This window comes from Orbicella faveolata, unplaced genomic scaffold (genome assembly GCF_042242905.1).
Source record: "Orbicella faveolata isolate gen_17 unplaced genomic scaffold, um_ofav_v1 contig_36, whole genome shotgun sequence".
Taxonomy (NCBI): Eukaryota; Metazoa; Cnidaria; class Anthozoa; order Scleractinia; family Merulinidae; genus Orbicella; species Orbicella faveolata.
In genome coordinates, this window is record NW_028301565.1 from 3,466,771 (window position 1) to 3,488,612 (window position 21,842).

Genomic DNA, 21,842 nt, shown 5'->3' on the forward strand with positions numbered 1-21,842 from the left:
TATGTTGTTCCTCATTGAGCTCATGGCAGGCGCCAGGTGGTTTTTGGCCGACCAGGTTTGCTGTTGCCAGTTGGTGTCCATCTCTAGGCAACCATGGGAAGTGTGTGGTCAATCCATCGGATTCATCTGCGTTTGATTTCCATGACAACATTCTGGCAATAAGTTTTCTGTCAACGGATCAGAGATAAAGAGCAATATTCACTGCTTGCAGACATTGACGTCAATTGTTTTGAATTCAATTTTTGTACAACCAAACAGTTCTTTATTTCAAAAGCCAATTGCTCTCGTGTTGGCGAACAAATAACAATATAGCTAGCCTAACGAGCTTGCGAATCTTTTCCTGCGCTGAGAATTTTGCTATTTTTTGCTCATTTTCCTCATTGAACTACGCCTATAGGCTCGTCAGTTAGCCTCAGCTCAGATAATTTTTTTTTAGAATTAATAAACGAATTTGCCAGTGTAGTCAATAAGTTAGAAGTTCTTAGATTCTTGCTATGGATTTCAAAAAATTCTTTTTTTAAACAGAAAAACATGATCGCAGGACGATAAACTGAAGCATTCTACGAATGGATTATGTCAAAAAAAAAAACAGTAAAGCTTTAGTGCCACCAAATCGTAAGATCTTAGACTCGGTACACGATTTCCTGTATTTGTAAGATAAATGCAAAATGTTTTAACTTAATGGTACGAAATAAATAAATACGTGTCACTTTTGTCTGTGGGTTAATTTTAAGCAAAAATACGTCCAAACACGAGACTCGTCCATTAAAATTACGAAACATTCAGCACCAAGGCATACAAAATTACCAGCGACATGCACTCATTTTGAAATCGGTCACATTCTTTATTAAATTGCAAACCGGTTCTAATGTCACGTCTGAATGCCCCTGAACTGGACTTAGCTGCAAAACTTCAAAGGATTATATTAAATGAAATCTAGCGACAACTGTGATTCACTTATCTGAACTTCAACGGAGTTGTTGTCAACATGAAACTTGCCAGGAGTCCATAGCTGGTCGTGCTACACTTCATTTGAATTGGTGAATGACGCCTGTCACTCCAATTCAATTCCTTTGAATACAACATTACTACCTCTGGTCAATCCTTGTGAAAAAACAGGAAAGTCATGGTTAAGTTTTTCGCGTGTTGACTCTAGCAAAACTGACTTGAATGAGTATCAGTATCAGTTAACGGACGTCTATCGGCCTTGCACGTAACAAAACTCCCTCAAAATGTGGAATAACACTTTTAAACGACTACCAACAAAGTGGTGCACTGCAGTGGGAACGAACTGAAGATTAGTTATAGGTTTTGATATAACTACATAACTGTTCTCTTCGTATCAGAGCAAAGGCAAAGGCGGTTGGAATTTTCTCTTTTTGTAACAGTTAAATAGAGTGTACATGGTGGCGCTCCGAGGTGACGAAACAAATTGCGAATGACAAAGTCAAACGGCAAACCAAGCAGATTATCAAGCTGTAAACAAACATTTTGTTAAAAATAATCATTCAGTTACCCACAAGAGAAATGTTTGGTATTCGGTTTTTCAACTTCGCCTAAATGCAATCTTTGGTATCAAGGAAAAACACATGCCCCTCGAAGCTTTCACAGCATTGAGGAAAGTTTTACTATACCATTAAATGATCAAATTGAAAGACGGGGGAAACAGCTAGGACACGTAACTAGCTATAGAAAATGTAGACTTACCTGAAGGAAGCACATCGACTAAGATGTCTTCGCCCTTGCCTTCAATTCAACGGCGATAAATAAAGAAAACATGGACTTGCCTGAAGGGAGCACAGCGACTAAGATGTCTTCGCCCTTGCCTTCAATGCAACGGCGACCGACGCTAAAATGGGTGTGTCATTCTACACTTCTTTATATCTACCCACATTAAAATTCATTACAGCCACGAGAAATATGCTTTGAACAAAAGAAATGCATCCCACGTTAAGATTGTGTGCTTTGAATTGTGAAAAATGAGCAACTTGGGAGAAAAACACGCACGTGAAAGGAATTTTGATCCGAATATGCTATGTTTGTAGTTAATAGGCCAATTTTGATATATTAAAATTGTAACTTGGCTCCGCGAGGCTTAACGGAAAATTAAAAAAAGAAGTTAATTATTCATCAATTAGACCCGAGGCGGTCTCTTTTGTTTTATTCTCCTAAGCCTCGGAGCTAAGTAAGACATTTAATAAATCGAAATTGGCCTCTAACTGTCCCATAGAAAAGAACACCGCGGTGAAGCGTCGTAAAACGTACTTTTGGTCCAGCTAAATAATTACAGTTGCGTCATAATTCAACTTTAATAATGACGAAATTTATGCGCGCGCAAATTATGACGCATACTCAATTTTCTTACCTCTTTTTCACGTCTTTGGAAATTATCTTTGGAAGAAAAACTTTACTCTGACAATGAATAAGCTTACGCAATCGCATGAAGATCTAACCGTCGATACAACCAACATTTTTAATTTTGAGCGTAAAAATTCCTGCGGACGAAGTACGCTGGAAAGAACGTGCTGCACTACGGTATTTTAATTTAGCGCTTCTATATCTAGAATTTAGTTTCTTTGTAAAATTTAAATCTTGCCATTTGTTCGGTTTCTTTTTAACATTTTCTTTAGTTCTCATAATTTCTCGTGATTTTTTTTACGGAAATAGCCAAATTTAAGCTTATTTAAAGGAGCTCAGTCACGGTTTGCGCAAATTGAAAAGTTTAGCCTCAATTTTTCAAATTCGTCGTTTGCAATCCATGTTAATCTTCTCCATCCTTAGCCATCCTTGTTCCTTTATTGTTTATCATTATGTCTTTGGTGTTTTTCTATCTTATTAAACTGTTATTTTTCAGGTTTCCTGTACCTTCCGTATCTGAAGGTTTATCCTGTCCATTTGACGCGGTGAAACCGCTTTTTGACTGCAAAAGTACACAAAGGAAAGGTTAACAAAGATTGCCAGAGATAAAGTTCGATAGACTGTAAACAACAATTCTATTGTCGTTCAGTCAAGCATAATCCAAAATCACGATGCGTAATTTGCACTCGTGTTACACTTGAACGGCACTGCTCTCAGCCAATCAGAATCGTTTGATTTTTTCATGTATATTATTAATTTTGTAAGTACACTCAATCCTGGACATAAGTACATTTGTTCGCGGTACAGCTGGCCTTCTTACAGGGCTGGGTGACTTAGCTCAATATGTAGTTCTCATAAAACATTCCCACTGCATGTAATTCTCTTGGGCTACAGTGTAAACGTTACAGAAGTTTGCAAATGTATTACAACATTCTTTGCATTAATGTACTTGAGAGTGAATGAGGGTGAATGATGGTGAATGAGGGTGAATGAAGGTGAATGAGGGTGAATGAAGGTGAATGAGGGTGAATGATGGTGTATGAAGGTGAATGACGGTGAATGAGAGTGAATGATGGTGCATGAGGGTGAATGATAGTGAATGATAGTGAATGATAGTGAATGAAGGTGTATGAAGGTGTATGAAGGCGAATGGGGGTGAATTAAGATGAATGAGGGTGTATGAAGGTGCATGAGAGTGAATGATGGTGAATGAAGGTGTATGAAGGTGAATGATGGTAAATGAAAGTGAATGAGGGTGAATAATGGGGTATGAAGGTGCATGAGGGTGAATAAGGTTGAATGATGGTGAATGAAGGTGTACGAAGGTGAACGAGGGTGAATAGTGGTGTAGGAAGGTGCAAGAGGGTGAATAATTGTGAATGATGGTAAATAAAGGTGAATGAGGGTGAATGATGGTGAATGAGGGTGAATGAAGGTGAATGAGGGTGATGGAGTATGACGGTGAATGATGGTGAATTAAGGTGATTGAGGATGAATGAGGGTGAATGATGGTGTATGAAGGTAAATGAAGGTGAATGATGGTGTATAAAGGTGGATGAAGGTGGATGAGGGTGAGTGGAGGTGAATGAAGGTGTATGAAGGTGAATGAACGTAAATGTTGGTGTATGAAGGTGAATGAGGATGACTGATGGTGAATGAAGGTGAATGAGAGTGAATGAGGGTGAATGATGGTGAATGAGGGTGAATGAAGGTGAATGAGGGTGAATGATGGTGTATGAAGGTGAATAATGGTGTATGAAAGTGTATGAAGATGAATAGAGGTGTAGATAGGTGAATGGAGGTGTATGAAGGTGAATGGAGGTGTATGAAGGTGAATGGAGGTTTATGAAGGTGAATGGAGGTGTATGAAGGTGAATGAAGGTGTATGAAGGTGAATGAGGGTCAATGAGGGTCAATGAGGGTCAATGATATTGTATGAAGATGAATGAGGATGAATGATGGTGTATGAACTGAAGGTGAATGAAGGTTAATGCGGGTGTATGAGGGTGAATGAAGGTGAATTAGGGTGAATGAGGGTGAATGATGGTGAACGAGGGTGAATGAAGGTGAATGAGGGTGAATGAATGTGAATAAGGGTGAATGCAAGTGACTGAACGTGAATGAGGGTGTATGAAGGTACATGAGGGTGAATGAACGTGAATAAGGGTGAATGCAAGTGACGGAACGTGAATGAGGGTGTATGAATGATCGTGGATGAGGCTAAATGAAGGTAAATAAGGGGAATGAACGGAAACAATGGGTGAACTAGGTATTATCAGCAGTGTTGGGTATGGTCAGCAGTTTATTATCAAAAGGCTCGCAGCCATTCTTACAATTAATGGCTACTCTGTCTGCATTCTGCCGCCATATTGTTCGTTGGCCATTAGAAGTCTGGGTTCTAGTCACCAGCTCCTGAGCGATTTTTCGCTTGAAACGCCTGACTGTTTTAGCTGAAAGGCTATTTCGACCATGAAGCCTCCAATAGTTACTTTACGTTTTGCCCTCTATGGCTGCAAGAATAGGCCTTTCTTTTTCATCGTGGCAACCAACAGAAAAAGGCCTAGAAACTATGGATATCTGGAGCAGGTGAGGAATACTTATATCCACGGTTATAACTTATTAGCTTTGTTTTGGGATGCGGTGTAAACAGTCACATGTGCATGACCTGTACATGTTACTGTATGTAAAAGTTCAAGACGAGACTAGAGTATTAACCAAACAAAAATCTATCTATCAATTCATCTAGGTGGGGACTTTCGATCCAATACCTAACACCAGAAATGAAAAGCTGGCAAGCTTAAACATGGATAGAATAAAGTAAGTTGAGAAGTCACCTGAATTATGTTTCATAAGGCAGTTATAAGTTTAAGTTATAAGTTATAAGTTATAAGTTATGAACTGCGATATGTCGTGAGATTAGATATAAGAATTACTTGTGAATTGTTTCAGATATTGGTTATCGGTAGGAGCAAGACCTTCAAAACCGGTGGCTATTTTACTAGGAATGGTAAGTAGCTTTAAGAGCCAGTGCCCATAATTATGGACCAAACAACGGCACAAGTCGAAAAATCGATTTTGCTCATTTTTTGCCCATAGATTGGCCCTAGCTAGTAAACAAACGGAACATAGTTAGTTTCTACTAATGCAGCTTTTTTGGGGAGAAATTTGCGAAAAACGATTTTTTTCCGATTAGGCTCGAAATCTACTTCCGGTTTTGCTGAATTTTCCGAATATTTGATTGCTTCGCGCTCCGCAGAACAGCTACTTGAGAATCTTTCAATGGTCTTTACATTCAGCTCAGGTCTTCATGGTATGACTGAGCGAAAAATAAAATAAATCGAGGCTTCGTTTCAGCCTGAAACGAGATCGAACACGAACGGAAAATATTACGATGTGTTTCAAACGAATTATAGCACTAAAATATCGCCAAATTTTTCTATGGGCTATAACTTTAAATGCCATAAAAACACTTTATACGGGTTAACTGTACACCCACCTGTTTGAAAATCAAAAAATATCTCTGGGCAAATGGTTTTAAGTCGCCCGCCTTGGCCTGTGCTTCTCATGAATTTTTCCCTGAACCGCCGTGAGAATGTAAACAATTGCGTGACTCTGGCGGTCACCCTGAATACATAATTCGTTTCCAACAAACCGTAGATGGCTATCTTAGAACATTTGGGTGAAAAAAGAAAAACATAATGGACCACTTTTAACTTTTATATTTTGAAAGTCATCGCTTTGGAAATTTCGTTAATTAAAAACGCCAATTAAAAGCAATTTACTCGGAGTTCGGGTGTTACTGCTATGTCGTTTTAGGCTGTCGTTCTTTCTCTGATCATTTTAATTACAAGAACGAGTTCTAGAAAGAAAATCGTTCTAAGTTCATTTGTTAAGCGTAATGAAAAGTTGATATTGTTGGTTTGTAGCCTTACGTGATCTGAAGGAACGCTACAGTGAGTAAATTTGTATTTGTTGATTTCGACGGATCGATTTTCGTTTAAACCTTTTTATTTGTGCCAGCACATTTAGTGCTTTTTCTCCTGCTAAAAAGTCGGAAAAAGAAAGTAAACAAATCCTAAAAGTCATAAATAAGAGGCATCGACAGTGCGAGTGTCTCGGTAAGCTGTTAATTTGAACAATTACTGTGCTGGACGGATTGCTTTCCTGGTTACCCACGTACTATACATAGTTCATTGTGCGCGAATGTTTCTGTTTCAAACAACTGAAATGCTCAGTGCTTTTTCCTTTTTTTCTTCAGTCTTAAAACTTAAGGTTAAAGTTAGGCTAAACCCTAAACTGTTTTGGCGGCCAACCTATTTTTGGCTAATTGCTTAATCAAATTATATATATATTTCATTGAAATTCGCTCCTCTGTGACCGACTTCCGCGAACAAAACAAGATGGATGTTCGCTGTTCATTTAAGACTACAATCCTGGTCAAAAGTGTTGGGACAGTTACGGCAGATGACTTCACAGGCAGCCTCTCTTAAGACCAAAACCGCGCAAGCCCGCCTACCCCCTCCCCCTGTCAATGTTGATAAAAACCTTGAAGAAAAAAAATCCTTGACAATAGCCTCAGAATAGCCTCGTTTCAAGAGTTGTTCGCCTCCTAGAACAGTATTCTCGAACTAAAGAGACGATAAGATAGATATTCACGTCTTATTCCAATAATAGCGATTTTTCAGCAATCGCGTTTGGTTCCAACACAACTGTCTAACCACTTTCTATTGTCCCTTTTTCCTTTTTTCCCACATCCAATCTAGTCTTCAGAATAGCTTCATTTTCATGCAACATTGCTAGGGGAGAGGGGGGGTCAATTGTACTTGCTTCCATTCATCTTTTGTTCTAAAACAGGACGTAGTTGAAATCGTGGGTTTCAGCGCGCAAAAATGGGAGGTGTCCCAACAACTTATGGCCAGGATTGCAGGTTTACACTAGAGGAAATTGTTCCGGATTCGTGATGAATCCAGAATGTTTTAGTGCCGGATTGATTTTGCCATTTACACAAAAGTGGACGAAACCGAAATAAAAACCCCCCGGTTTGGTCGTGTCTCCGGAGATTTTGAATCCGGAATTTAAAGTGGGAACTTTGAATCCGAAAACTTTTGAATCCGGAGAGTTTTGTCTTGTGAACGATTTTCTCTCGAATCCAGATATTTTTCCGCCTGTGATCTTTTGAGTTTGCGGTGGAACGAAAATGGCGGATTACATGATCCAGTCGTAGTCGAGTCGTAGGCGCATTGATGGCCATTTGATGGCGGTCGCTGGGTGATTACCTCGTGCTGTTTCAGGTGTAGGTAATCACTTTTATAATGGGTAATGCCATACTCCTCAGAAACCGTGCCCAATTTATACTTTACTGCGCAGATGACGACGATGGCACGATCGAAAACCTCGACGGTTTTCGACCCTAAACCCTAAGTAAATACCTGGAGGAACCTGGCATGATGGACAACAGTACCGTGGTCAGCGAGTTGAAAGAAAACTTCAGACTGTCTCAACCTAGCCATAGCCTTATTTTCGGAGGCATTTTGTTTCTCGTTGTCGAGGCAACAAACTGCTTGTTAACCATTCCATCATGAATGTTCCCGGAGTTATCGTCGTGTATAAACGATTAAGAATCCGAATATCCTTTCAGTGTAAACCCCTACTAATCCGAATACTCTAAAATTGATGAATTCGGGAACTCCTTTATTGTAAACCTAGTCCTAGATCGACCACTGTAATGTTTATTTGTCTACCAGTGTTTTGATCTGCAAATTTCAGTTAATTGATCAAACAACCAAAGTAGAAAAGATAGATTTTTTTCCCAGTATGATTGAAACTTAAACGCAATTTCTTCCTCGGCTAATTCAATTCAAGAAATTCCGGGTTTTCTAGCTGAGTTTGAGCATATTGTGTAGGTACAAATTTTCTACACAGCTAGAAGAGCTGAGATGCCGTCACGCAGTTAGTAGTCTATAGAAATTATGGTATTTCCACTTGACTTTATTTGTCAGTCAATGATTCAGTTGCAATAAATCATAGAGGATTGGTTAAGTGTATCTCTGAAACTGCTACTGTGTTGTAAGTTATCAGTGAAATCAATAAAATAAACAAGTGTTAAAATCATTTCCCGGAGTACTTTAGTAACGTTCTTTATCATGGATGTCGTGGGTGTCGCAATGCAAATGAAAAAACATATATATTTATACTAAGTTAAACAAAAAAAACAAAAACAAAAAACAACAAAAAAAAAACATTTTCCATTATTTTATCCACACAACGTTTCAAAAATTGCTTTCATCGGATTGCTGGAAACGAATATTTTACTCGAGAGTGGCTATCCGCGTCACGCAATTGCTTACATTCCAACGGCGGATTTTGGGCAAAATCTATGAGAAACACAGGCCAAGGCGGGCGACTTGAAACCATTTGCCCAGAGATATTTAACAATTATTCCATGAGCGCGCGTTGGATATGAGATGGTAAATAGCCAACGAGGCCCGTAGGGCCGAGTTGGCTATAACCAATCTCATATCCAACAAGCGCGAATGGAATAATTGTTTTATTAAATTCGGTGCGTTTGTATTCTTGGAAAGATAGCTTAATTTCATTGGGTTTTAATTTTACAAACGACCGGAAGTCGATGTGACAAAAACAACAACAAGTGGGAAATCACATGACATGCGCGCCGTTTGTAAAATTAGTTGAATGAAAAATTTGAGAGCGAAACAAACGAATTTGCTGAATGAAATTGCAATCAAATAGAATTCAAGAAACGTCTATCAAATGAAGGAGATATAACCTTGGCCAGACAGTTTGAAAAGTGTTCGAGTTCGAGTCATGGAGAAGAGCTAAATAATTGTGCACTTGCACATTGCCATCGTAATAATGCTGCGGAAAACTTTGATCGCCATGTGACACAGACGTTGTGCCAAAATTATTCTTGACAAGATCTCTCTCAGGATTCCCTTGCTTTGAAAGCCTTGGCATTTCGAGCTGTATGTGTGGAGCTCATTGTTGGTCAGTTTTAGAGTCAAGGACAGCAACTATCTTAGCGTCAGATTCATCTTCAGAATCTCCGAGGCCACCCCGGTGGTTTTTCGTGGCTGGTAAAGAACCGGGCTTACTTCGGTTCAGCTCAAAACACTCAACTCCTTGAGGTGTATTTCGCAAGGACAGAATTGTTGGCGCTAGCTGTCGTTGATTCTCTTCGTCGTCGTCGGCCAAAAAAGAGACTGAGATAAAACTAGGTCGTCCTCTGTAGCTGTGCGGGATTCTTGCTCTCGGCCGATCCGAGCTTGCTTAGTCGAACAGTTTCCTCATCTGCTCATTGGAAACTGGTTTCTTATGGACTACGCCGGCAATTATGCCTGTTTTCCTGCGGCCTTTTACAAATGCATATGCTCTAATAATTTATTTGCCTGGTCAGAGATAATGGAAAACGGTTTGTTGTGCGGCGGCGAGCGAAGGAAATGATCAACTGGCGACTTTAATGGATTTAATCAATGAACTTTTGCAATACGTGTCATCTTTCTTCCTCGCAGACGAGTAAAAACACTTCAACTGAACATTCAGTTCTTCTTTTGACATTTCTTATATCGGTTTCGAAAATTTGGTGCCACCAGGACTAGCAAGCCATTCTGTTCAGGTAAAATTTGTTTTTGTTATATAATCTTCATGAATGCGTAAAATCTCGCCGGTCATATTTTAATTTTGCAACTTTAAGGGAAACTTAACGTATACGTACCGTTAAATAATCTTATCTCGAGCTTTGTGGCTTTTTTGTTGTTACTGGGTCGGCATTGTCCATAATTTCCTGTATTTGCTGTGTAGATAGCTCACCGAATGTGCTTTTTTTCATCCATTTTTTTTGTCGACGAACCTTTGCTTCACGCGAAAAAGCTCATGCCGAGCGACATTTGCCGCTTTCATTTCCATATAAGGTCAAACGCAGGTATAATGGCTGGTAACCGAGATCCAGTGAACCAATCAGAAAGCTAGAATTGCATTATCCGAGGCTGAGAATTTAATAATTTTTGATATCCTAACAGGTGGGTGTATATTTAACCCGTAGAAAGTGTTTTTATGGTATTTAAAGTTATAGCCCATAGAAAAATATGGCGATGTTTTTAAGCAATAATTCTCTTGCGACATACTGTAAAATTTTGTGTTTCAGTTTTACCTCTTTTCGGGCTCAAAACTAACTTTGATTTATTTTATTTTTCGCTCAGTCATACTACCAAGACCTGAACTGAATACAAAATCCATTGAAAGATTCTCAAGTAGTTGTTCTGCGGAGCGCGAAGCAATCAAATATTCGGAAAATTCAGCAAAACCGGAAGTAGATTTTGAGCCCAGTCGGGTCGAAATCGTTTTTGGCGTATTTCTACCAAAGAAAGCTGTATTAGCAGAAACTAACTATGGTCCGTTTCTATTCTTACTAGGACCTATCTATGGACAAAATACAAGCGAAATCAATTTTTCGACCTGTGCCATTGATAGGCGATTTAGGTCCATTTTTATAGGCATTCACTCTTAAATCATTGATGACACACTTGTTCTAGCAAACCCCAATTAAGAATTTACCAGGGAAACTCGGTGAAACTGAAGAAAAAGAACTGTACTCCTTTGATTTGTGTCTCGTAGCAGTTTCATGCAAATCATACTAGATCAACAACTGAGGGAAAGAAATAGAGTGTTTTTCAGCTGAGAGTCGTAAAACCAAACGCAAACCAATTACTTACCACTTAGACACTCTCAAACCGTAGTAAACCCAAACCCAAGGTAATTGGACTGATTAATTTCAACACTCAAATGAAAACAGCTCTGGCTGATAACTGACACAAAACCTCAATTTCTTGATGCGAAAGGAAAGTTTCAGTACAAGCCGGTACAGAATTGCCTCGCGAATTTCAAAGATTCAGAAAGTTCACGATTTCTCTTCCGCCAGATCAAGCGATCGTGGCACTGATTTGGTAAATAATAAAATCGGATGGTAAGTTTCTGTTAAATTTTTTTTTCTGCAAGATGGAACAATATGAATCATACTAGAATCCTTTTATTGAAAGCCTTTTTTTGCGCGGCGAAATGCCCTTGTCAATTCGGCAGTGTTTATTTACGTTTAGGATAACAATGGTAACTAAAAGTAAATTCCTGGCTATATATTTCCTGTGCATTAACGCGAAAGTCATACATCTGAAGGAAGCTGCCATTTTGAGATGGGGAAATAAAGTGTAAACTTATCCGGCCATGCTGAAGTGTTTACAACAAGAGATAATCTCAGCTCTTGACTAGGGCTTTATAATATCGTATTTATTTTTAGTGCTAAGCTGTGGTGGTGGGAGTAGCGGTGGTGGCGGCGACGGCGGCACTGGTGGAGGTGGTGGTGGTGGGGAAGGCGGTGGTGGCGAAGGCGGTGGTGGCGGTGGTGGAGGCGGAGGAGATTGCGGAGCCGGTGGCAGTAGACCTCGTATTGTTGGTAAGTAGTTTCCTTGCCGTTAATTTCTCCGTTTTAAGTGAAGCAACCTGAGAATAGTTTACTAGAGAAGAAACCAGTCGTTTTCTTGCAATAGAACAGTGCAATATAAGAACCTAAAAGCCCCCTAACCTTGGTAAGTTATGTCCTTGTATTCTCCATTTTAAATGAAGCAAAATAAGACTTATCCACTAGAGAGGAAACCTAAACCTTTCGTCCAATAAAACAGCACTATGTAATAGCATAAGCCCACCTTGAGAAAAAAAAACATAGCTTCCAGGAAAATCAACTGCATTCATGAAACTTTTCATATACTGTTGATTGGCGGTAACGATGTTAATATTATATACCTCACTCTCTCATTCTTCTGACTCCATTACTTACCCCATTCAGTACTTCCAAGACAGATTACTTCCTTACTCTCGTCCTTGTGATAAAAGCGATAAGTATGTTAAAGATTATTGTACATCGTTCAGGTCTTACTTAGTTTTATCCAAGAGTGGGAAATTGGCTGAGTTTTGTGTTCTTTCAATGTCGTACTAAAGAGATGAACTTAGCCATGGATAAAGGCCTTTTTGATTAATTTCTTAGCGCCAACAACCCATGAAGGTGTAATGCCAAAAACCCATGAAGGTGTCATGCCAACAGTCCATGAAGGTGCAATGCCAAAAACCCATGAAGGTGTAATGCCAACAGCCCATGAAGGTGTAATGCCCAAAACCCACGAAGGTGTAATGCCAACAACCCATGAAAGTGTAATGCCAACAACACATAAAGGTGTGATGCCAGAAACCCATGAAAGTGTAATGTCAACAGTCCATGAAGGTGCAATGCCAAAAACCCATGAAGGTGTAATGCCAAAAACACATAAAGGTGTAATGCCAAAAACTCATCAAGGTGTAGTGCCAAAAACCCACGAAGGTGTAATGTCAACCCATGAAATTGTAATGCCAAAAAGGCCTAAGGCTTTAGCGCTATCCATCCCTGAAGAAGCTGACGACGAAGATGACGATGATGATGACAAATGATGACTGATCAAGGTTGAAAAATCAGGCCCTCACTGCCTTAATTTTTACAAGCAAGCAATGCAGTCACACGACCTGCCAATATTACGGTCAGTTTTGAATAATAATCGTAGTGGTAGACTTACAATATAATGTAAAACAGGAAGGCAATAAAATTTACATGAACATGAACAGCTTGATTGTTTTAGCGCATTTTTTTGTTTTACCCGTGAGAAAACGTACGTCCGACCGACTCTTAGATGAAAAGTTCACTACTGATGAAATAAGATCGTCACTCAGAGCTTTAGAACAGTTATCTTGTGGTAGTATGGGAGGTTTTCAGTACACAAGTTTAGCGTGAGGTAACTGATTGGATTCATAAATGTCGCAGCTCAACTACAGTTCTGATAGTAGAAGCGCCTTTTACGATTGCCGGGGTGATGATATTTGAAAACGTAAGTAAATAAATGAGTTAGAGGGAAACAAGGGTATAGAAATATTTTACGTAGAACAAAAGCCCATGTATACAGGGGTTTAAAAATAGTTTTCATTTGGTGAAGCCCCGCCTTCAATTGAGAAGTTAGAGCGCTTGGAAATCGTTTAAAATTACGGCTTTCCAACACTGGTGGCCGCCATTTTCGAGATTAGGAATGATATCGAAGCTATGAAGTAGAATTAGACAAGACTGGTTTTTGCGATGAACCTAAATTTGTCCTTTACGCGCCAGAATTATGGTTCACTTGCCTCGCTATTGCAACACCGACAAAAAGGCCAAGGAACGGGTCACCTTTCGTAAGTTACCTGAGAATGAAAATCGTAAAAAACGGTGGTTGGCTAAGACAAAACGAGAGGGTAAATTTGAAGCCCGGGAACTGTTTTGTCTGTTGCAACCATGTTACCGCCAGTGATTACGTGCAAGATCTTCAAGTACGAAATTTGTTAATATTATTTGTACTTCGCATTCTCATGATCAATAATGCGTGGTATTTTGCGTTTAAAGTAGATTTTATTGCTGTATTGCCGTTATTTTGAGAGCAGGTGCGAATTTTCTGTGCTTTGGCGCCAATACAATGTTAAAAGACTTATATCAGTTGACAAAAATAAGCCTTAGGCCTGTGTTCTTTTTTCTTTTGTCTTGGGAATAAAAGCTAAATTTAAGGGATTACCCTGGGTCGGTCCACAACGTGGACCCTTCAATCCAAACTCCCTACTGGAGCCCCTTTTGGACCCCTTCTGGACCCCCTTCTAGACCCCTTCTGGACCCAAACTGGACCGCTTCTGGACCCCTTCTGGACCCCAATCTGGACCCCCTATTTTCTCTTCCAGAAAATACGGGTTCCTGATTTAGATAATTAAATTTAGAACATAACACGATGAAGTCTATTTAATCAGTGAGCAAAATGTGAAGGAATTAATTAATTCACGCAGCGTTGTGTCTAGAATAATATAATGGCTGCGGCCGCACTATGAGAGTTAACCGGATTATTTCTAATCAATAAATTACGATTGACCGGTTTACCAAAAATCGTGAGTTTGCGCTATTTTTGGCAGTTCATTAAAGTTAAACTGGATTAACGGTTACCATGGAAATTAATTTTCGTTCTAAACTTTCTTTTATCGGAAACAGTCACATTATTAATTAACCTTGTTTATTTACTATGGCTTGAAAGCTCGATCTGGTATACTCGCGGGAAAGTTCTGCGCGGGCGCGGACTTCCCGGAGAAGTGGTGTCACTAAGATGTCAGACAAGCGGCCAAAAAGGCAACAAAGGTAGTGTAGGATTTACAAGTATTTTCAATATAGAATTTTCTGAAATTCAATTTAAAAATACCAACTGGTTATCACGCAACCTTGTAGTGGCAATGCGCTGATGATAAAACTCCGGAAAACTCGGACGGGGAGCTTTCAAGCTCAAGGACTTGTGTTTCCATCAGAAGAGAGAAAGAGGTAATTGCTTTTTTTCCAAATTCGTTGATGTAATCGTTTAGAGTTTTGAGCTTTCTTTGCTGCAAATATACGTTGCATTTCAGAAGCTCAGAAGAATTACTTAAAGACAAACAGGAAGAGATAAAACGGAGGCAAGAGTTAGAGGGACGACTGGGGAAGGAGAGAGAAAAGAAAAGAAACAAAAAAAAATAAATAAATTCGCAGACTGCTTTAAAATGCTTTCCTTTTCAAGATCATTTTCATGTACATGCACTTTCAAACTAATAAATTTTCAATAGCGAATTACTATATGATATAACCTCATTATAGTATTTTCTGGTAAACTCCTCGGAGAAAATGGATCCCTCACATTTTTTGACCATTTCTTTTCTTTTCTACAATTAAATCAGATTTAGCTTCAAAAGAGTTCATTTTCTGCAAAAGGAGGTAGTTGTCAAATCTGCAGAATGTGTACTCCAGAAACTCAACAAATCTTGCACTCAGAGAACTTGTCTTTTTCCCTATAAATGGATTGTATGGAAGACATCCTGAGGAATCACAAAGAGAGACAAAGAGAGACAAAGAGAGACAAACACAAAGAGAGAACCAACTGAAAGGATGAATGGGGAAAGGGAGAAAGAAGAAATTTTGATGAAGAAAAATGTAATTTTTTACTGCTTTTGATGCATTTCTGACTCTGTATCAAAATGGCCATACACCAGTAAAAACCACTGATATGAATTAGGGATCTTTGAGTGTCGAAAAGTTCTTGGTTTTGCATCAACTAAGGTACACGATCGGCTTCAAAATCTCTCGCCACTTTTTCATCCAGACAGAGCTTAAACCAAAACCAATCGTGACTCACTCGCAAACATTTTCCCACCGTTCATTTCAGCTACATGTAATTACTGTGAGTTTTTATTGGTTCATTGTAGTCTCTGTGTCCTTTGTGATTGACTAGAGTTTTTAAAATATAACTTTGCCTTTGTTTTTACAACACTACCCAATTGAAAACCACTTTTATCATGAATTTAGGTGACTTAACAGTATCCAGCAATTAGAATTTGATGGATCGGTATAACCCCTCTTTATCACTTGATGCTACGATCATGGCATCAAAAAACTGCCCAATGATTGGTGAACACGTTGTTGTCATTTTTGTGACACAATACGTTACCATAGCAACAGTATGACCTGCTAAAAACACCTCTAATTTCAGCTTTAGGGGCTTGTAATTCAAAAACAGCACAGTAACTTTTTTTATTGTATATTATCAAATTTTAATAAGCATAATGAGACGCAACTTTTGGCAAAGTTTAAAAGATTCTGTTCATAGGCTTCAGAGCCACCTTAAATTTTCAAAACTTTAAGGTGGCTCTGGTACCTGTGTAACATTGTTGGCTAATCGCTTGCATTCGACAAAACTTCCAAGTGCTCTTTCACCACGAAATAATATAGCCGCCTGTACATGTCCTGATCTCAAAGCTCTTGCGCGCTATCTGGCTATTTCAGACCAAAATGTATGATTTTCACACTTTTCCGTCGACATTTGTCGGTAACTATTATAGGTTACTCTTTCCATATTGCTTGTTTGAGCATTATGGCAATAATATTTTAAAACGGCAAAATCTGTAAACCCAATTTTAGCCTAAAATAACTAAATAGCCATCGCATATGGGGTTTAAGAAAACCACGACGGCAACGGCAACGTCCCTAAACAAAAGGTTTTATGAGGAGAACAATGGCCGTGCATGTGTGCTATAATTCTTGGTACATTTCCGGCTTAGCCGTCCTCTGCAGAACAACATCGTGAAATGACCAAATTCTGCGTTGTCTGGAAAAAGGTGAGCCACGACGGCTTATTTTTAAATTTTTATTTCGAATTTATCGATGTATCCTCGATTTAGTTTCGTGATAGGTTTGACAGTGATAAACAAAGTAAGTGACTTAAGGGTACCGCGAAATTCGTAGGCAAAATATAAAATCGTCAGGGTACGGGTCCTGGAAAACCTAGAAAGTCCTGGAACTTTATTGTGGCATTTTTCAGGACTGGAAAGTCCTGGGAAAAGGCCACTGGTCCTGGAAAGTTCTGGAAATCTGTTAAACTCAAGTAAAAAATATGAAATGTATGGCAGACAGTAAGGAGAATTAACATTGAGATATCGGGAGTGAAAGGGTTAATGTGGATTTTAGAGTCCTGCAAAAATCAATCTGAGTCCTGGAAAAGTCCTGGAATTTTCTCTCTGAAAAGGGTACAAACCCTGAATCGTTTTTTAATCGGCTTTGTCCTCGATGTCGCCGTCGTGGTTTCTTAAGGTCCCTAATATGGTGAAAACATGTACAACTTAACAAATCAAAGCAACAAATAATCAGCATATGAATTTTAATGTCTCATGTTTAATATCTGATGTTTTTTCAGGGTCTGGTCTGTACGCATTGATGGAAATGAAGCCTGAGCAAATTGAAATATGAAGCCGCTAAATGCCTTTCCTTTAACAAATAAGCAATGCAGTTATACGAATTGTCGATATGCAGTTCAGTTTTATATATAATCAATAAAACGTTTACAGAGCTGTAAAACAGCAACGTAATAAAAATGGCACGAAGACAGCAGGCCTGAAAACACGGTGTTTCTACGCCTTGTTGCCAACTTTCCCGCTTCTTAGACCGACAGAATCGGCCCGTCCCACCGACTCACAATCAAACATTTTATTAATGATAAAATACGATCCTCATGAACAGCTTTGCAATTCATCACATTTACTTGTTAGCCTGTAGTAGAGTAAGAGGCTTTCAGTATCATGCAAAAGGCATTGCAGTTTACTGATTGGAATATCCAAAAGTGATGTAGATATTTAAAAAGGAAGGGGTTAAGGTGTTGCAAAATGCCCTAATTCGCCAGAACTTTACAATCCGGGGTGTAACAGTGCGGTAAATGTTGGAATTTACCATTTGCGCTGCACATTTAGCCCTACGTTCATTATTAAACATTTACATCACATTTGCGAGAGCCAAATTTGAGCAAATATTTTTTTTCGTCCAGTGTTATCTTGAAATATAGATTAATTACAATTGCGACCGTGTTGGTGTTTAATTTTTAGAACAATAGGCCATATAATTTTTAATTTCACAAATACCAAATTTGCTTATCATCAATTGACAAATCAAAGTGGGGATGCATACTCCGCCGACATTGGTTGTCGGTGTGGTGCCCGATTCTCGATACTCTCTCGCCTTATTACAGTCTAATATGTATGACTTTATGTCCTTAACTTCACAATTTCTATCTTTTGGCCACTTATGGCATGGTATGCTTGGCCCGGTTGTGCAAAAGCCGAGGAACGAAAACCCAAATTACAGCGTTACCGCGCATTCTAGTGGCTATGAGCTATCCAGGGTCAAGTTAAAAACGTAAATGATACCAAGCCCCAGAAATACTGGAATATTTTTCAAATCTCTCTTCTGATCAAATCTACCATTTATTTTATTTTTTTCAGACAATTTTTTTTTAAGAATGATGAAACTGTTTCGAAAGCTTGTTTGTAGGTTAATTTAGATTAAAGATGTCGATAAGGGAGCAGTTCGTTCGTTCGGGGAATTTTCTAGCAAGACAAAAGCAGTTTAATTTTAAACTGCATAGTGGATAAAAACTACAAATTGAATACATGTATACGTAAACACAGACACTCTGTATTGGTCTTGAAGCGATCTTTGCTCTAATCGTATCTATAAAATCGTTATCGGGTGTCCTCAGAAGGACAACTTTTTGTAATTGGATACCTGTAATTGGATATATACGCCATTCGCACGTCAATTACTGTGCTTTAATGAATCTTTCATTGTTAGGTGCTTCCTACATCTTTTTAAACTTATGGAAAGCGCTATTGGCTTTTTCACTGAAAAGAAGCTCTGAAAAGACCTTTTTAATCTAGAAATTTGTTACAATTCAGAGAGTAATCGTGCTCGTAATTTTAAATCGGCATCGCGTTCGAGCTCGTCAGATTTTAAAATTACTTGCGCGGCTATTCCCTGTAATCCACTCGGTTCAATTTCTATTACTTGTCAGACGGAAATAAGTTTAGACGTCAGTCCAAGGAAAACAGAGGATTAAAAAACAAACTTTCAATACGCTTGACAAGAGTATATGACGTAACGTAAGAAAGAACTTAGGTTTTTGGAATTATAGTTACGTTTAAAACAAAGTTATGACACAAAAACTCTCCAGCAAGGACTCGAGGAGCGTCCGCTTTGGGCAGCCGGCGAATGACCTTTTTGCATACATACGAATAAGACACATTCTCATCAAAGCTTACCGCATTAGCACGAGTTTCTCATTTTCAGGTCACTTTCCTGCAAACAAATGCTCATCTCCTCGTCATGTTTAACGCCTGGTCGAGTCAAATGCTCATGAAATTCAGCCTTCAAGTTGACCATAGTACTAATTCGAACATTTGAAGTCAACTCCACTTCAATTTAGCGAAACACCTAATAACAAGGCTGGCACGATGAAAGCTTTGGGTAGTAACCGCGCAAACACGAAAACGAGGCTCGTGCTGACTGCACGGTTACTATTCCAATATGGCGTCAGGTTCGGTTACATTTTCAACATCGCGTCGGGCTCGGGCGTTCTTGTTCGGGCCGATTAGTAGGTCGCGTTCGATATATCAATATCCTAACATGGCTCCGAAGCTTTAAGGAGAAAAAAATGAGAGCGTTTCTTTTATTACTATTTCTTGGAGTGCACAGTAACGGATACTTTGACATCTAAGAATGGTGACGTTTCGCAATCAACACCCTAAGTGAGACCAGAATCCTTGATTTGTACCCGAGAAGACTAGAATCCCCGACCTTTTCATAGAGGAGTCCCTTCCCCACTCCCCCCCCCCCTCTCCCTCCAGCTTTCGAACATCGCGCAGTCCAAGGCCGTTTTACAGTCGCTTGCACCGTGCCAAGTTAGATATTCTTTGAATTTCTGACACAATTACTAAATATCTTACCGCAGAAGTGATCTACATTGAATAGACTTTCGCACGAACTTTTTGTAACTAGACGCTAATTATATAAATAACTTATTTCCCGAAGGTGTCCGCTTATACAGGTTTAACATTACTCGATTGCCGAATACAGAGGAAATATTGAAAATCACAAAATTGATAAGCTGTATGAATTTTCGAATTATGATTCAACTCGTGATTAAAAGGTTTGGACGATCAACAGAGAAGAGAATTGAGGAGAATTCGAACGAAGCGTTTGACTATTATTTAAACTGTATTGTAAATAAATGCTTCAAAGACGAATACAGACATAGCGAAATGATTTGAACAAAATAGTGGATAAATAGAAAAAAAAATACATTACACAAGACTGGGAGTTCATCAGTCACTAATATCGCCTTGGAAAGCGAAGAAAAAAGAAAAACAAACAAAAAAACAAAACAAAAGATGTTACTTTAACTTAACCTACGGATTAAAACCTCAAGTCAGTGGCATCAAAATTGTCACTTTTTAAAGACGATGCATTTTCCAAGTTGAATTGTTCATAGCCACTTTGTGATTAAATATCTATATCGCATTTGCACCATAGTTAGTGGAGGGGACTAGCTATGAAGACCGGCAAACTTCAAAGAGATAGGTTATTGTTTGAGTTTTTCTAAGTCACGTGACAATGACCGTGCACACTCAAATTCAAGATGGCGTCTTTTGCGAACGAACGTGTGGTTATTTGACGTGTTTTATACGCTAAGAAATGTAGTTCTGTCATCGTGAATGGTTTTTGAATGTTTATCATTTCAAAAGTAAAATGCCCGGCGATAACTGTTCGGTTTTCGGCTGTGGTACGTGCCGGAGGACGAAAGGAATCGGCATCTGGAAACTGCCCTCTGCACGAAATGCCGAATACAAGAAGTAGCGTGAAGAGTGGCTGAGTGAGATCACGAAAACAAGAGTTATTGACAAAGATTTCCAAAAACAGATCGACAGTGACAAGGTGTTTACCTGTGAGAAACATTTCAAACCTGAGGATGTAGAATTATTTAAGTACTGCTGTTGTTATGTCCGGTTTTTTTTATGTCAACATAAGTTAACTATCTGTCAGCTGTCTCTCGTTTGTTTGAACTTTATAACCCTACTCTGATTATGGTTTTAAAATATCTTTTTTACTTTTATTTCAGTTCATTCGGAAAAGATGGTGAAAAAGAAACCAAAATTGGAGCCTTGCTGACGTTGAACATGCCGTAGAGAAGTCATGATTCGACAAAACCATATGCACGTCCTTCGAGATCCGTGGTAAATGACAACCCAGTAACAGAGAGCTCCAAGAAGTATTACCAAAGCTTCAACGACCTCTGTAAAAGAGTAAAAACACTCAAAACGTTGAACGGTTGGATAGTCCAGGAACTGGAGGACAGACTAGTTTTAAAGAAGAAAAATTCCCAAGTTACGCTTCCAGAAATTGAGATTATGATTGATGATAGTCTAGGATTCACTATTTATTTTTATGGATGGCTCCTACCAGAAGACCATGAACTGTACACTACAAACTTGAGATCAATTACTAACATTACTGCGTCTGACCTTGTAAAGAGTATCAGCACACTGTCTATTTGTCCTGGGGGTGAAACCATCCAAATTGTAAAGCAGTATCGTGCAATCGTGCATCACGCAATTCCAAAGTCTGTTGATCCTTTTTTTTGTCAATGATGATGATGATGATGGCAGTTCATTTCCACATCAAGAATATTGGAGAACTCGTGGTTGTGCAGTTTTGTTTGGACATGGTGAACAGTGTTGTAGTTGTCATCAGTATTCACAGAAATCTGAACTCAGTCACAAGGCAAAACAAAAGAAACTAGCTGAGCCAGCACATCTATTTTCACCCGTCTCACAGACCGCACCAGAGCGAATTAAGCTCACACTGCAGATGCAGAGATTCAAATGTGCTGAACTATGTTTGCACATTCCAATTAGTAAACTTGCAATGCTTTTTGCACGACACTGAAAGCCTCTCAAACTACTACAGGCCAACAAGTAAATGTGATGAATTGCAAAGCTGTTCATGAGGATCGTATTTCATCGTTAATGAAAATAATGTTTGA

At 38.9% G+C, this 21,842-nt stretch overlaps 2 protein-coding genes and 1 pseudogene across 2 annotated transcripts in view; all 3 read left to right on the forward strand.

Moving 5' to 3' along the window:
- LOC149102033 (uncharacterized) overlaps nucleotides 1–12,911 on the forward strand; it is a 55,960-nt gene extending 43,049 nt beyond the window's left edge. The window contains exons 2-3 of the mRNA XM_089274959.1: nucleotides 11,666–11,821; nucleotides 12,410–12,911. Of these exons, the coding sequence (XP_089131085.1) occupies nucleotides 11,666–11,821; nucleotides 12,410–12,846 (593 nt within the window). The 3' untranslated portion in view covers nucleotides 12,847–12,911. The remainder of the gene's footprint in view (nucleotides 1–11,665; nucleotides 11,822–12,409) is intronic.
- Nucleotides 4,813–6,163, forward strand: LOC149102036 (small ribosomal subunit protein bS16m-like). The gene is made up of 3 exons (XM_089274965.1): nucleotides 4,813–4,944; nucleotides 5,105–5,175; nucleotides 5,308–6,163. Exons 1-3 carry the CDS (start codon nucleotides 4,828–4,830, stop codon nucleotides 5,393–5,395), a joined length of 276 nt encoding a protein of 91 aa, XP_089131091.1. The 5' UTR covers nucleotides 4,813–4,827; the 3' UTR covers nucleotides 5,396–6,163.
- Nucleotides 12,912–20,351: 7,440 nt separating the features above from the next.
- LOC149102037 (uncharacterized) lies at nucleotides 20,352–21,745 on the forward strand (annotated as a pseudogene).
- Nucleotides 21,746–21,842: the final 97 nt, after the last annotated feature.

What these genes read in the sequence shown, in the direction of transcription:
- LOC149102036 (XM_089274965.1), top strand. Translation starts at nt 4,828, where the DNA reads ATGAAGCCTCCAATAGTTACTTTACGTTTTGCCCTCTATGGCTGCAAG. An exon ending in ACTATGGATATCTGGAGCAG is followed by an intron (nt 4,945 to 5,104) that starts GTGAGGAATACT and finishes CAATTCATCTAG; the next exon opens with GTGGGGACTTTCGATCCAAT. An exon ending in TTAAACATGGATAGAATAAA is followed by an intron (nt 5,176 to 5,307) that starts GTAAGTTGAGAA and finishes GAATTGTTTCAG; the next exon opens with ATATTGGTTATCGGTAGGAG.